This window comes from Lipophrys pholis (assembly GCF_963383615.2).
Source record: "Lipophrys pholis genome assembly, chromosome: 12".
NCBI classification, from domain to species: Eukaryota; Metazoa; Chordata; class Actinopteri; order Blenniiformes; family Blenniidae; genus Lipophrys; species Lipophrys pholis.
Genome location: NC_137641.1, coordinates 21,124,018 through 21,140,042, shown reverse-complemented (window position 1 = coordinate 21,140,042; position 16,025 = coordinate 21,124,018). Strand labels below are relative to the sequence as shown.

The 16,025-nt window shown below is 40.6% G+C and overlaps 1 protein-coding gene across 1 annotated transcript; it reads right to left on the bottom strand.

The window, feature by feature from the left end:
* Window positions 1–390: 390 nt before the first annotated feature.
* On the bottom strand, window positions 391–15,666 carry cabp7b (calcium binding protein 7b; the record flags this gene model as incomplete). The annotated part of the gene is made up of 5 exons (XM_080476246.1): window positions 391–518; window positions 630–777; window positions 1,124–1,236; window positions 1,457–1,600; window positions 15,558–15,666. The coding sequence occupies 5 exons, from the start codon at window positions 15,664–15,666 to the stop codon at window positions 391–393; spliced, it is 642 nt and encodes a 213-aa protein (XP_080332372.1).
* Between the last annotated feature and the right edge of the window lie 359 nt (window positions 15,667–16,025).

Below are 16,025 nucleotides of genomic sequence, written 5' to 3'. Positions count from 1 at the left end.
ACATTTCCTCACACCACATAGACGCTTTCAAAGCACAAACCTCACTCTGACATATTGGAGCGTTGAAGCTGTGGTCGGCCCTCCTCCCATAATTTCTTGTAATATATCAGAAATCTGAGCCAATGTGACTCTAAACGACGCAAATCAGCCCTTGAAATGCCTTTCATTCGCTCCCTCTTCTCACCGTGATATGCTATGAAGTAGTGGCCCAACAGAGCCACAGTATGACATCATTTCATCCTTCACAGAGAGAAGCATCACCATGAGTGTCATGAGTAAATAGGACAAAAAAAAAAAGAAGACGAAGAAAGAAACGTTTTGGTTAGAAATTGCTTTCTGTTTCCAGTGTCCCTCCTCAAATCCATTTGCAAACCAGCTGGCACCGTATATTCACTTCATCCCTCTGCGGAGCATTTGATTTGCTGCAATGAGCATGACGCTGATGATGAATGCAATAGCGAAGGCACAAATCAGGCTTTTCCGCACACACGTGTGCTTTTCCTGTTGTGTTGGACTTGCTGTGGAAAGATTGAGAAAAGGAAAGAAAAACAGCACATCTGAGTTTCAGCTGAGCAAACAAATAGATAGAATAATGTCTGTAAATGAAATGACATTGTGCTGGGGCGTACTGTCGATGTCCACGTGGGACTCTGGACTGTTCAGGTGGTTTTCCTCGGTCATAATGATGTTCTCGATGTCTTTCATAGTGAGGTGGTCGCGGAAAGTATCGTAAAGCAGTCTCTTAAGCTCATCCACAGTCAGTTTCTGCATGTCGCACTGGGAACACAGAGAACACAGAGGAGAGGGTCTAATTAGTGGAGGAAGAACCCCCGCCTCCATGCCCCTCAGTGATGCACAAAAGTTGCAGGTCAGCGATAAATAGAAGCTCTTGCATTTTCATTAAAATCAGAGATTAGAATAGTTTATTTGATGATGTAATTTAATGAGAGGAGTGAGGCTGCTCTATAAGCAAAATGCAATTATCAGAGCGGTGGGGTTTGTCAAGGTTGCCTGAACATAAAGCAACAATCCAATCGATGATGATGCTCAGTGCAATTATATTTGAGCGGTTACATTTGACTTAATCTCGACTTGATTGGACTGAATTGATGACAGCGGATACCTTCCAAAAAACAGAGTCAAAGTCCGCTCCGTGAAACTTATCAGGCATTCCCGCCGCAGACAGTTTAGGCCCGAGCAACGTGACAAATTCTTCGAAGCCGACCTGGCCATCACCTGAGGAAACACAAACACGTCACATGAATGGCCCACAGTAGGCGTCAGACAGATCAAGAGAAAGAGCGTGTGTGTGTGTGTGTGTGTGTGTGTGTGTGTGTGTGTGTGTGTGTGTGTGTGTGTGTGTGTGTGTGTGTGTGTGTGTGTGTGTGTGTGTGTGTGTGTGTGTGTGTGTGTGTGTGTGTGTGTGTGAAACAGAGATACTGCACGTCAGACGCACCGTCCATATCAAGTCTTTGGATGATAACCTCCAGCTCCACTTCATTAGGCATGTAGCCCAGCGAACGCATGGCCATTCCCAACTCCTGCTTTGAGATAAAGCCATTCCCATCTCGGTCAAATACTTTGAAAGCCTCACGAATCTCTGCGGAGAAGGAGTAGGCAGAGAACAAGCATGTTATCACCTGCACCGCCGCACTGTGAGATGCTGACACAGTTCACGATGTTGGTTTGAAATACGTGAATACAGAAGGAAATAAAGTAGCTTAAAGCAGTTTAAAAATGTGTTTCTGAAAAGCTTTGAACTGTAACTGAGTCATATCTTGAAAAGTAGAATCCCACTTTCTTCGATGTTTATATTTGTGATAAAAAAAAAAAGCATCATTGAACATTCAGTGTTTGAACAGCGGAAGTATTTTTATGCCTTTTTCTTTTTCTCCATGTCCAATGAGCTCCACTCCTTTGCTACAATCAGAACGGGTCCTTCTTAGACTGTCCCGCTGCCATAAGCAGTCAACATTTAGCCAAATCTATAAGTTATCACTGTCACAACATGACCGAAGCTTTGCGAGCATGTACGCGGGTTTATAATTACCGGCAACTTTTGGTAAATAATCCATCAACTTTGCCATTTGGCTCCTGTCCTCGGCCTGCATCTGTATTCTGTTTGAAGTGGTGAAAAGGAGCAGTGGCACATCAAAGAATCTGAACCTCGCCGGCTCTTTTTGATGTAGATCCTCAAATACACAACATTACTCAATGGAAACTCAGGCAGTCACGTGAACCGATGAAGCATGGAATAAAATCAAAATCAATGATATAATACATTTAGGTAAAATGGAGGGTTTTACGTCAATTCATTAATTCCGGAAAAAATTGTTTGCAGAGAAAAGCAAAGTGCATGAAAATGAGCTAAATCGATCTCAAACATTCACGTTTTGCATCGTTTTCTGCTCCAGTTTTAGTTTTCAGTCTTACAACTGCTACTGGAATTCATAAGCAAGAGGAATTTTTAAACTTCTTTACATTCTATATTGCTAATGAAGAAAATTAATTTGTATGCATGTATGTCACTTGGCAAACACGATTTGCATGCGAGTCCACCAGTGGCTGAGCGCGGGTCATCCATCTTGTGCACACGACTGACTGCAGTTTATTAGCGGTAGCATGCAAACTGGCTCAACTGGCGGCGGTCTATTAGCGCAGTGTCAAAATAAAGGGAAGTGTTTCCAGAGGCACGGCCGGGGCCCGTAAACTATAAAGTCCTCCTGGACAGCTGACACCGTCCGTACCGCACCTTGACATGTAAGACACAAAACATTTGTCTAAATTACAACCGGCAGAGCCGGTTGAGGTTTTGTTATCTACCTTCAGCAACATCCTGGATTCAATGTCGCGACCTCCAGTGTCAGTGACAAATAATGAATTCACTGAGCCAGCTGAGCAGTGGCTGGACTACTGATCGTTCCACACCTGGAAGACTGAATATTGATAAAAATATATCTGCAGATGCCTCCACAAGGAACATAAGTATATGTTTTGCCAATGAACAATGAGAAATAAAACTGATTTACAGTATGAACACGTAATTATAATCCTTGCTTTTGTGGTTGTTAGACTAATCTATTCCAGTATATTCCTAATCCGGCATGAAGTTTCTCCCATCAAATTGATCAATGTTCAATGTTTATGATTAAATATAATATAAAACCCACTTTTTACATTTACATATCTAAGAACAAGCATTCTAAATAAAACATTTCTCAGTTTGATTTATTTATTGTTTTAAAGACAGGCAGAAGGATAAACTAAAAATCCCACTTTGTAATTGGCTCCGCTCCCCTCAATAACTAACCCATTCACATATAGAAAATACAATACCATAGAACTGCGCTCCGGTAGTTTTTCATCTTTTCCTCAAAAGTGCTGAAAATGTTAGAAAGACTGGGCTTTTGTTCTACTGGGAGTCCTCCATCAGATAATCTAAGTAACCTTGCAGCGCTGTGAGGGTGCAACTGCTCAATTATCTAAAGCCAAGGCTTTCTGCTGCAGCAGCAAGTCACCAAGGTCCAGGAGCAAAACACTTTTTTGCATTGAGCCTGTTTTTGCAGGTAGGAAGAGAACAATGTCAGGGCAATGCTATCGAGTTATTTGACCGCATTGTGGGGGCTGGAGCTCAGCGGGGCGGCTCTTTTGGTTAAGTGGATTGTCTTCCAACGCACTGTGGTTGGTGATTCAACCCCCCATCTCGCCCTCACCAGCGTTGAAGACACTGAATCCAGGTCACTCCTAATGTTGTGTGAGCACCTTGTGTGTGTAATCATGTAAAGTGCAGAGATCGTACAAGTGGCGATATGTGCCCAACCAGTAAAACCCAGTTACCTTTATGCATATTTCTGTGGACGGAGCGAGGAGCCCTCCTTATTCCACATTTCTAAAATCTCTCTTATTGCTGAAGTCAATTGAAATAAAATGGCTGTAAAAATGCTATAAAAAAATCGGCATCGATGACACAATGGTGGCACACTGGTTATTAAAAATGTGCCTTTGAGAAATGGCGATCACGATAAAAGTGAGTCCAACAGAATGTATCATCAGATTAGAACAAAGTGAAATGGAAACAACCGTCAGGAGGTTGATTGCAAAGACGGACACAGCAAAACAGATTATAAAACAATTATAATGTGGTGGTAATCATCCCGGACAGGGCACTGAAGTAAACATTGAAATATGTATCACAGTTCATCCATCATCCATCCATCACCACTGTGCATTGTAAAAGCATAAGAAAAATAACAACCGAGACAATAAACTGTTATTTGGCTGAAGTGAACAGAATTTCCTGTAGTGCTGGAGATGTATTTTTGCTATTGATATCAGGAGGTGGTTCTGCTAGAAACCCAGACACTTACTTGCAGGTACAGAATTTCTAGTATCCAAAAAGTTCAAACTTATTTATTTGAATCAGGGGTCATGCACAAAAATCCACAAGACAAATTCCAAAACCAAAGGGCAAGTTAAAACCACAAAAGCAAGCATTCACGAGGGGAAAAAAGCTGGAATGACTTCAAACTGAAAAAAAAAAGACAACCTGAGAAACAATAGGTGAGTGAGTGCATAAGTAGACTGAGACATGCGCAAAGTGTCTGGCTACAAAATAAAACAGGAAGTGCGAACAAAGCAGGTTAAATGTCACAGCATTGCTTGACAAAGTAGAGCCAAAGCATCTTTACTTTGTACAAGTTTAATTACGACTGATTGTATCTCAGTTGGTAACTATATTGATCAGTTTGTTTTTATGAATACTGCAAATTTCCATGATGAAGTTTGAAATTTCTTGTTTCACGCTAACTCCAGACTTATCGCTGATCACCGCTGCAGTCAGGGACAAATCTGCTGCTGACAGCATTGTTTATTGAATCCAGGTTTATGGATGGTTCAAATAAATGTGTTCTGGCATTGTGGACACCTTTGACAAATGAATAAGGTACTTCTGTTTCTGGCAGTTCACACACTTCATATCCTTTTGCTGTTTAGAGGGAGGTAACTTCATGGGGAAATATGTTGTTTTTGATCATCGTTCCTTCTTGCTGCCTTGTGTTTTTGCTAGTTTGAACACAATGGTGCCCTTCACTGCATCCGGTATCGCAAAAGTTTACAGGCTTGGTCTCTTGAGCCAAAAGAGGGGAGAAAAATAATATTCCATCTAATTGCATTAACTCTGGAACAAGACCTTTACTGGAGCAAACAATATGAACAGTTCATTAAACTGTTTCAGTCAACAGGGAAATGAAATATTGACCGATAATTTCACAGCAAGTTAGACCAACATCTGCCAACACAGAATTGATGCTGATTGTTTCCTGGATAGCAAACATTTATCTGTTCTTCAATGTGAGCTGTTTGTTTCAGGTCATTTTGTTTTTGGAATGGTTCAACCACTAAATGTCTTTTATCCATTCGACACACATCCTCATCTGCCTTCCTTTGCTCGATCCTAAATTTCTCCTATGTTCCTGGAAAAAAAAAAAAAAAAAAAAGACAGAAAATGCTCATTATAGGAATATAAACGATGTATCTCAGACATAAAAGAAAATCATGTGAGATTTAAACTCGGGATATAAAAGTCCGCTGACCTTCCAAATGAGCTCAAACTGAACATGAGGGCCGGGGGATCCTGTTGACCTTTCTGACTGACTGATACAGGGACTGGAGCTGGCTGCAGCTGAAAACATCCATGAAAAAGGGTCATGATAACAGTTGATGCCAAGATGCCCACAGCTGCTCTTTGGCAGAGCGGTCAGCGCTGCTGGCCTGGACAATAAAACCAATAAAGCCTTTTCATCTAAACCAATGAGGAACCCTCGAAAATGGAATTTACACCACATGACAAGTTTAACATGGTACTAGGCTGACCTTTTCAGAGGGATGATGCTGTATAACGTCTCTTTATAATAAATTGAGCATTTTTACCACTTCAGCAGTCTCGCAGTACTTTACATAATCAGTCTCGCGCACGCACGCACACTGATGGTGATGTCTGGTACGCTATGTGCTTCAGTAATAACTTGCTCAAGGACGCATAAACAGGTGGAAACTGGAATTAAACTGCCAACCTTGAGTCTTGATGACGAGACGCTCAACTTCAAGAGGGATTTCCTCCCTAAAACCTTACGTGACCTTACCTCAATTTAACAACAAAATATAATTCACTGTCATTATGTCTCATATTAATTTTTAAAATATGTCAGCAGTTTGTTTTCATTTAATGAGTTTGATCAATGCAGACTTCACAAATAAAAAATCAACAAAAAAATATCTTGGAATTTATATTTTATAAGATTGAATGTGGTTTCACCAGTAGTAATTAGTAATACTACCTCGCAGTAACAATGTCCCCAGCTCGAACAGAGTGGGTGCCTTCCTCTGTGGAGTTTGCATGTTCTCCCTCCGTGTGTAAATGGACTTTGAGTTCTGCAGTTTTGTCTCACAGTCCAAACACATATTTTCAGTACTCTTTCCACCAAAATCAGTTAAAGCAGAAATCTTCCATAATATCCTAACATGTGGGAGAAGAAAAGTTTTATTACAGTTTTAGGGGAGGCAGACTCCGCCATCTAAACATTAAAATAGAAAAAAAAATACAAACATTACCTTTGAAGAAAAGCATCCTCCAGCTCAACTGTGACGGTCCCATTCACCGCAAAATACCCTCCTAACCTTCAGTAACGATCACGACACAGAACGATCCGATAATGGAGTTACTACAGCAGGCGGTAGATGAAGAAGTCTCTTTACACCACAGGAAGTAAAGTGAGGAGAACAACGGGCAGTCCTCAGTGTCCAAAGTTACCAAGCGAACACAACTGAACTCTACTTCCAACAGCCTTTGCGTTTACCACCAAAGTTGCCACTTTATTAAAGTTCATATATTAAGTCAAAGTCAGGAAGGTGGCCTCATATCAGATGTCAAATTTAGGCAGACATAAATCAGATTAGCTCTCTATTCATGTGACCAATGGCGTGTACAACCTGAATGTCAATTGTGAAACAAATGCTGACTCAGGCGTTTCAGTTAATTGCACTCAGGATCAAACGGGATCATTTGTGTCAGTCTAAGATGCAGCCTGGAGCTCGGATGAAAAGGACGCAGACACAGGCGCCTGCTTCTCTGGTTTTTCACTCTTTATCATGTAAATGGTAAACGAACTTCACTTACATAGAACATTTCCACCTCTACTTGGTCTCAAGCCCATTCACACACACACACACACGCACGCACGCACGCACGCACGCACGCACGCACGCACGCACGCACGCACGCACACACACACACACACACACACACACACACACACACACACACACACAAACACATCTTGTTCTTGTATTGTCTATTAGAGCTGCTAAGCGGTTTCTTGTGTTTCTATTTGATAAATGAGAAACTCTAAGCTCATTAAATGATCAAGAATGGTTTTCAAGAAAATACAGTGTCTTGTATGATATAGGGAGCGTGTGATAAGATAAATAACCTTGGTTACCTTATGAAAAGGTTACTCCCTGAAAATTGGTTGGAGGGTAAAGACATTCAGTGGGAGATGAGTCAGAGCCTTTTCATTAACCAAGAGCCCCTCCCAAGTGGGTGCATCAATAATGCTATGATGACACCCATGACACCCCACTGTCTGATAATGGAAGGAGGGAAAATACATGTTAACCAGCTCTATTGTTGCTCTTTCAACAGATATGAAGGACAATCACATCAGAATGATGTCAATTTACCAAGAATTGACTATGAAAACATCACCAACTTCTCCCAACCAGTGAGTTCAACTCTATTAGTCTCAGCCGAGGAAACAAGTGATTCTCTGGGTGAGTGAACATTAACATCAGTGTATCCTGGGATTTATTAGTTTGTTGCAAGCAAGACTTTTAATTTAGTAACAAATCAACAATGAATTAATCTGCTTGGAGTCTCCCGACTCTTCCGCATTGCCCAACACGAGTAAGAGCTTTTCATTCTCTGTGCAGAGCTTCATTATGACGGAGACATCATATGTTGCTGCACAAATTAACACAAAAAAAGAGTGATTATTCAGTACATATGCATGTAGGATGTGTCAAAGGACACTCTGTACACACAAAGCTGTCCAAGTAGTTTTTTTTGTTCCTGATGTGAACTAAAGGTGTCAGAAATACATCATGATGCAGCAACGTTCACTATCCTTCATTATGTGCCTGGAGAGACGAACAACAGAGTCTCCACTTGTTAGAAAATATAAATCAGTCCATCATCTCACAGTTTCACTTCACACCTCCCCTTGAATGTTATGTTTAGACAGATAATACACACAGTCCCAAGACAGGGTGAGGATGTGCTGCAGAAGCCCTGCAGCTAAAACAACTCCCGCAGTCAAAATGCTCTTGAAATCCCAACCTGCGGCTCTCTAAAGGCCCAGGTAAAGTCACGTGACTTGTTCTTTAGTGGAGAGATTATTAACATCAGGGTGGAGTGCCAGTTGCCATTTTGAACGTTCTACTCAGATTACTCATAATTCATACAAGCAGTACAGCTTTAATCTCACTGATCTCTTCTTTGACTGGGTTTTTTTCTGCTTTTGGTCTTTAATTGGGTTTTTGTCCAATATCAGTCTGTTGTGGTCTTATTTTTACGTTGAGCTATTTTTATACATTAACCATTTCCATTTAATCCAAGCTTATTTTTTGGCTTCTGCTCAAAATGATTGAAAACATATTATATCCGCAAGTGTAAAGTCTATAGGGAAAAACATTGATGTCAAAATAAAGGGAACACTTGGGAGATTTGCATGAAATCTGGCAACTGGGTTGATGAATTGATGCTGCATGGATTTTGATATTTGGTAAAGGTTTTCGTGGATTCAGCTGTTTAGCTCTTTCCGCTTGACTTCTCGTGCTCTTGCTCATTGCTTTAGACATTTCAAACACACCAAGTTAACTAGCAATGTTGAATAAAAGGCTATCTTCCCCTGAGATCAACCTTTCTTTGTATTTATCAGTGGCTCTCTTATTGAGCTCTGGGGTTTGAAACTTGACATCAGCCACCTACAGTGAAAGGCTTCGGGACCCACGGCGCCGCTAATGTGATCGCATGAAATGGATTAGTTCAGAGAAAACTCCATACCGTAGGTAACAGCAGCTTTTACATTATATTTTCTTTGCTTTTGTCACTAAGAACAATGTCACCAAGGGGACACATCCTGCCTGATTTTAAATTTCAAAGTAGAAAATGAAAGTCACATGCATTCTTTACACAGAGACACAAATATCCTGACCAACAAAAGCAAGATGGTGGAATTAGTTGTGAATACCCTAATTAAAAAGCAAAATGATTATTTCCAATTAGAGGTCTGAACACTTTTGGTTGAACCTCTGGCACCTCCATGCCCCTATAACAGTAATCCTGCTTATTTGAATTGCAGAAATATTGTCAATTCAAACAAAAGAAAGGAAGAAAAAGAAAGTAAAATAATGTGTTTATTTCTACATAATTTGGTTGAAGCCACACAGAGCCACTGCGGGAGAGCCAAAAAGTTCCATTCGTCTCCGGAGCATCGGGTTGCAGATGCAAAATATGTACTTACACATGTCTTTCAGTAATTTGACCTGCAGTGATGCAGTGATATTAGATTAACTTCAAGCTTCAGTTTACATTCTGTAGTAATATAATTTGAGCTTCATGGGCAACTTGAAAAGCAGCTCTTCTGGCATCCAGTTGACATTAAAAGATAGGACTTTTTATTTTTTTTCTTAAATCCAGAAACGGGACATGTTTTCATCACTTAACATTGTGTCTAAGTTTTTGCCAACCCAGTCCGATGATGAAAATGAAATATGACTGTTGTGGACGGCCGGACAAGGGGAGAGTAAGGACACCGTCTCATAATTAACATTTTGTACCAGTGTTGTTTTCTGAAGCTGAATCTCTCGGGGCAGCTCCTCACTCACGACCAGACATTTGTCTTACAACTCTCGCAAAAGATGGTACCACGTGTCCTGTCGGAAGTTAGAAACAAAACGAACATAGAAAAGGCAACAAATCTGTACTAACTAACTCTGAAAGCTGTAATTACGGGTCTAAATCTCTGACAGCTGTAATTCAGTAAAAGAGATACAATGCGCCCGTATTCTCTGCATCCAATATTAGTCAAATAGGCACTCCATTTGTAAGCACAAAAGAAGGCAGCTTTGCATACAAAGTGGAAAATAGTCCACACTAGACTACAATGCTCAGTGTCTTGGGGATTCTCCTGCTGGCTGCGATCTATAAATATTGTTCACATCCTCTGTCAGCGATGCACCAAGGAGCCATCCAAGCTCGCGGAGACCTCCAGCAGTGTCACTGCTGGGAAGTCATGACTGCTCAGCCATGAAACAAGAGTCTTATCTATGTCAACACGTGTGCGATTAAAGCGTCGGCCAGTTTACTGTAAATAAAATTGTTAGAGAGGGTGTTTTAGAAAATGAAGCACAGACATGGTCGAATCAGTTTATAGTGTTATGAAGATTTTATTTAGTTTGTTCTGGTAATTCAGAGGTGGAGTTACTGACCCTCGCCTCACACCGAGGAGACCCGGTTTGACTGCCATTTGTCCAGAGTATACAGGTATTCTCTGTCAGTCATGCAAAAACAGGATGAACTTGGCTCTGGGTCTGAGTTTTAACAGCACTCATTAAAGGGCGAGACATTGCATAATGTGAACACAGGCATTTACCAAATAGCGTTAATATGTTTAATGGGTGTGTTGAGGAACAACAATGTTACGACTGCTGTTTATGCATAAACCACATTAAAGGTTTAAGTAGCAGGCGTCGTGCAATTTGTGCTGAATGAACGCTACAGAGGGAGGTAATCACAACAGGGAGTGCAGCAAACAACAAAATACTCAAGGTTAAGATTCAGCAGAGCCTTATTCAGGGTTAAGATAGGGAGTTTGTAAAAGTCAAACATATAAGCAGGTGCGTCGGTTCACAGGAGTCAGAGGTACAGTCGTTTTTGCAGTCGTAATGATTTGAATACATATCAGAGTTTATGACAGGCGCATGACACAAGGGCAAAGCAATGGGCAGGGAGCCTTGCCACTGACCCTGCCCACCTCGGCGACCATCTGCTCCAAAAACGCTCCCTGGAAAGTACGGCTCTATTAAGACCTGTGAGCACTTCATCAGCTGCATGGAAACCCAGTCAGCACAGACAATGTCCTTTTCATTCACTGCAGTGCAGGTGTCTGTAATCCTCTCTATTGTCACTGACAATGATGTGTTTGGTATTGAGGGTTTGGAAAATACTGGTCAGCGTTACATACACACAACTTGAAATAAAATTAAATACCATTTAATAAGCCAGAGGCTTTGAAACAGCGGGATTATGAGGATTTATACATCATCTCTGCAGCAGGGTCGAGTAAACGTCTGGAATATTCATTAATGTTAAAATTATTATTTTCAACTTAATGTAAGTACTAAAAGATGCAATCCGAAAGTCCCTTTTAACACAAGCAATGTACCACATCTGTGAAACTAAGGTGCAGACGGGAGAACGTCGTCTGTACAGGGCAGTGTGGGGTGGGAAAACAGTGCATATGTATGCTGGACACAACAAACACAACAACACAGTACAAGGGTGTAAATAAAGATATGCACACAGCTCAAAGCACTGAATCAGGTCTCAGCTGAAGCTGTTATTGGTTGAAAACTGATGATGTTGTTTTGACGCATGTATGTTGTATGCTATTTAAACGTGGCTGGAATATCTGACGTATACTGAAACAGATTGCCGACCATTGTTAACCCTTTATAACGCATTGGCTGTCTCTTTCATCAATTGAATATTTTAACCTTGATGGTGGACTTGAGGGACATTCTAAGATGAATTAAAAAAAACTAAAAAAAAAACAAAATATTATCTTATTTTTAATTTTTTTGATTTTCCAAGCCAGTCCAAATAAGAAAATATGTTAAACTTACTTAGCTGACCACTCGTAGCTTAATTATTTTCTCTAAATATATATTTCCAATTGAAAACTCTTCTGTGATCCAATTAGCACATTTCAAACACTAGAGTGCTTGTGTCCACGTATATGCTTTTGTGTTGTTGATTTGCATTTTCTTCCTGACACACAATGTCAAATTAAGTTTTTATGTTAAAGTGAGAAGCACAAGAGGCTAAAATTAGAAGTTCACGATCATGTATATTATGTGATTGTCAATGTAAATGAAAACAAATGAATAAAGTTACCAAATACAGTCCTTTGTCTGAAAAGGTTAGAAATAGATATTATAGATTGGAATGTCTAGATTTTTTCTTCCCTCTCCTCTACTTTTGAACACTTTGTCCATGATTTACTATGATCCTGCATAGAACAACCAAGAATGCACACCCGTGGAAGAAAATTGTATTTTTGGTTTCATTGTGCTTTGCAAGTAAAGTACTAAAACAGCGAGTGACATCTCATGGAATGAGAAGCATTCAGTTTAAGGTTCTGGGTTTTAGAGTCCCTCCACATGGGAATAACTTCAAGAATGAACAATAACAACATTCTCAGATGTAATAAATCACACAAGTGTTGTCCATTAATCAATTAGCTTATACGCCTATCAGTATTTTTGGACACGTGTCCAATATTCCATGGTCATGAAGGGGAACGTGTTAAATTGATTGTGTGCGTCTGTCAGACTCTATCCTTAGTGTGCTCTATTAGTAGATCAGGCTCCATAAATGTGCGCAAACCTCTATTAGATCAGTTGAAGATAGGTTTCAATTAGTAGTGAAGTGATTAACAATCTCTCATCACGGACAGCCCCTCACCTTTTTAAAGTTTGAATGTGGGTTTCCTCCAGGTATTCTAGTTTCTCCTCACAGTCCAAAGACATGCATCGGAGGTTAGTTGGTGATTTTAAATTTCCTGTAGGTGTGAATTTGAATCTGTCTCTCTCCCTGTTTGAGACCTGTGATGGACTGACAACCTGCCCTCACCCCTTGTCAGTTGGGATCGATCCCCCATGACTCTAAGGTGGATAAAGTGGAAGAAAAGATGGCTGGATGGATTGATAGATATAAAAATGTGGCCGTAGCACCCTTCTACTGTATAATAAAGTGCCTTGTATGAATTTGATTTACTGGACCAAACCCAGTACAGGCATTATTAAGTGTGGCTTGCCAGGTAAATGCGTTGTACATGTCTCATGTTGTGTGACTCTTTCTGCTGATTGTCTTGTACAAGTCACGGCTGCCATTGACTTTTTCCAGGGGAAGCTGAAGCTAAGCTGTTGAATTTGTTTATCTGAGGCACTTTGTTTGATCTACTGTCCATTGTGCAGTGCATCTCATTGCACGGGATGCAAGGTCCTTCTGTCCTTGCGTTGTGTTTGTCCCTGAGTATTCCAGCATGTCTCTGCAACAGTGTCACCATGAAAAATAACTGATTAATCTCACATCTGATCGTATGTTTATTCTTCCATTGCTAGCCATTATGAGTTTTTGTGTAATTAAGTGGTGATTAAGAGTATGGATGTCAGGCTGACTTTGGAGAGTTCAGATAACCAGCAAATCACACATTATGTAAAAAGATGCAGCATGAGATAAACGTTATTGGCTGAATGGCATTGTGAATGACTAAATTATATCAACCCAAATATCCCCTTATTTTGGGGATGGAGTTTTTTATTTTTCCAGCTGGGACATATAGTCTAATGAAATCACATCTTATTCCACACATGTCCGAGTACACTGGGAATATACATACACTCCTTGCATGGAAAAAGCTATTATCATAAATATGAGGAGAGGGAGTAATTACACCAGTTGAGCAGTCAGGGAACGTCTGCCCTGCAGTAATTAAAGATTTGGTGGATGAAACAATATTTATAGGCAGTTTGTTTTTTTTCCAGGCTCTCATGCAAAGAAAAGCAGTTCCGATTCAAAAACACATAGACTTCATCACAGTTCACAGAGCAGCCACATTCATCTGCACTTTGCTGCAGCTTCCATGTTCTGTAAGGTATTGCAGCCATACTGTAAAGTGAAAGGCTGCTTGTTCAAACTGCCACACCAGATGATGATCTGCAAATAGAAAAGGTTAATCTGAGACTCTCTTGGCTCCCTCAACAACTACAAGCAAAGTGCTCTTTAACACACTCTACCTGCCAGTGGAGCTCAGTGACAAAAGAAAGAACACTGTTTACTATGAGCACCACTGAGGTGGGAGGCCATGTAAATGTAGCAGGGCATTACATGCTCAGTGAATCTACCGGGGAGTAAATAACTTTCTGGTTGAGTGGTTTGACTCGCTATCTTCTGAATGTTTAATGACTCTCAATTAGTGAATTACATTGAAAAGACTTCTTCATTATCTGGGAAGGTGTACCATCAGGGGAAACACAGCCTCCCCTGAAACACACAACACTTGCACCATTCTACTGTTTATACAAATTTGGACTTTTCCATTGCCAACCTTTCAATTCAATCTATGTCGTTGAGGCAGATAGTGGATTTTCAATGTCAAACGAGTGGCTCAAAGCAAGGGCAGGCAGCCACTTGTGGGCCTGGGCAACCTACAGATGGAAAGAAAGGGGAAATGGAAGTCTCTTTGCATAAAAGACTTGGTGTTATCAGATCTGATCAGACTTATCTCTTTATTGTAGTCAGCATGGCTTTGTTCACATCCGTTGCCTGCTGTGCTTTCTCATTGTGAGTCCCATTTGCCAAAAACTAAAAAAATTACACTCTGAACAAGGAGGTGCTAGAGTTGCAATAAGCACCAATTCATCTTCCAGGTGCCTCATAAGGAAAGTGTGTGGTCATTTTAAGTGATTGCAATATGATATGTAAGACGATGGAGGATTCAACTGTCAAATCAATATTAAATATCCATCCAATTTAGCAGGGTTTTATTTCACCTTCAGAAGTTCACAGTTATTAATTTGCTGGTCATCACAGCTTATTTTATCATCCAGGGCTCTCCTGTGTTGGAGAATATTTTGCAAGGGTTATCAAGCTGTTTAATCTTTGATCTTGGTTGAAATAGAAATGACTCTCAGGTCTGTTCAATCCTATTTGTTTCATGGTAAAACCATATGCTGCTGACTGACATTGTTATGTCAATGTGACATAAGGTTAGATAGGCATTGTGAATTGCACTCTAATGAAACTGTAATACAGGTTTTTGAGTAATGTCTTCAGTAATGTCAACAAAATCTGTACAAATCCATATCCTGCCAAAAAAAATCAAAAATAATGAAATTAAGGAGAAAACAGGCGAAAAGATGAAACCACAGAGGTGATAACAGAGCAGACTGTCCCAGAACATTTGAACCCTAAACATGAAGCAAAAATATCTGCATTACAAGGGTAAATCTTCTATCCACAGACAGACAAGTGCTCAGGCTGATTTGTCTAAAAAGAAAATGAAAAGAAGCGCATCTGGACTGGAGCTGTCCAGGGTTCTGAACTGGTCTCCCAGCCGGGCACCGCGTTCAGGTGTAAAAATACAATAATACATTTAAAAAAATTTTTTAAATAAAAATCCACACACAATCTATGCAAGAAGATGATCAGGTCTCACCTTCCACCTCATCCTCAGGCAGGCTAACAGGGGTCCGGTAGGTGAGGACATCTGGAATAGTGCAAAGTCCCTTGTACATGAACCTGGTGGTCACAGCACGCACTGGCATTTCTGCGAGGGAAAAGCAACAACTGTGTCGCGATCTTCATATAGCCCAGCTCTTCGGAGTTTTCACAGACCCTTCTGCTACTGTCCTTGATATGTTTTGGGGCAAGAGCTCAAGCAAATGAAACGCGAAAAAGCCTCTTCTGCAAAGTTGAACCCTGCGTCGTGTTTTGGGGGATTTTCCCCCGCTGATTAGTAAAAACGTGCGTAAAATCGCATGGCACGGAGCGCACGCGTTTCACCAAGAGCGCGGACTATAAATCACCTTTCGATTCAATGCATAACGTGTAGCAGCCTACTGCACGCAAAATACGGAGCAAATGGGTAATGCCATTTTATTAAAATGACATATGAAACTTTTAC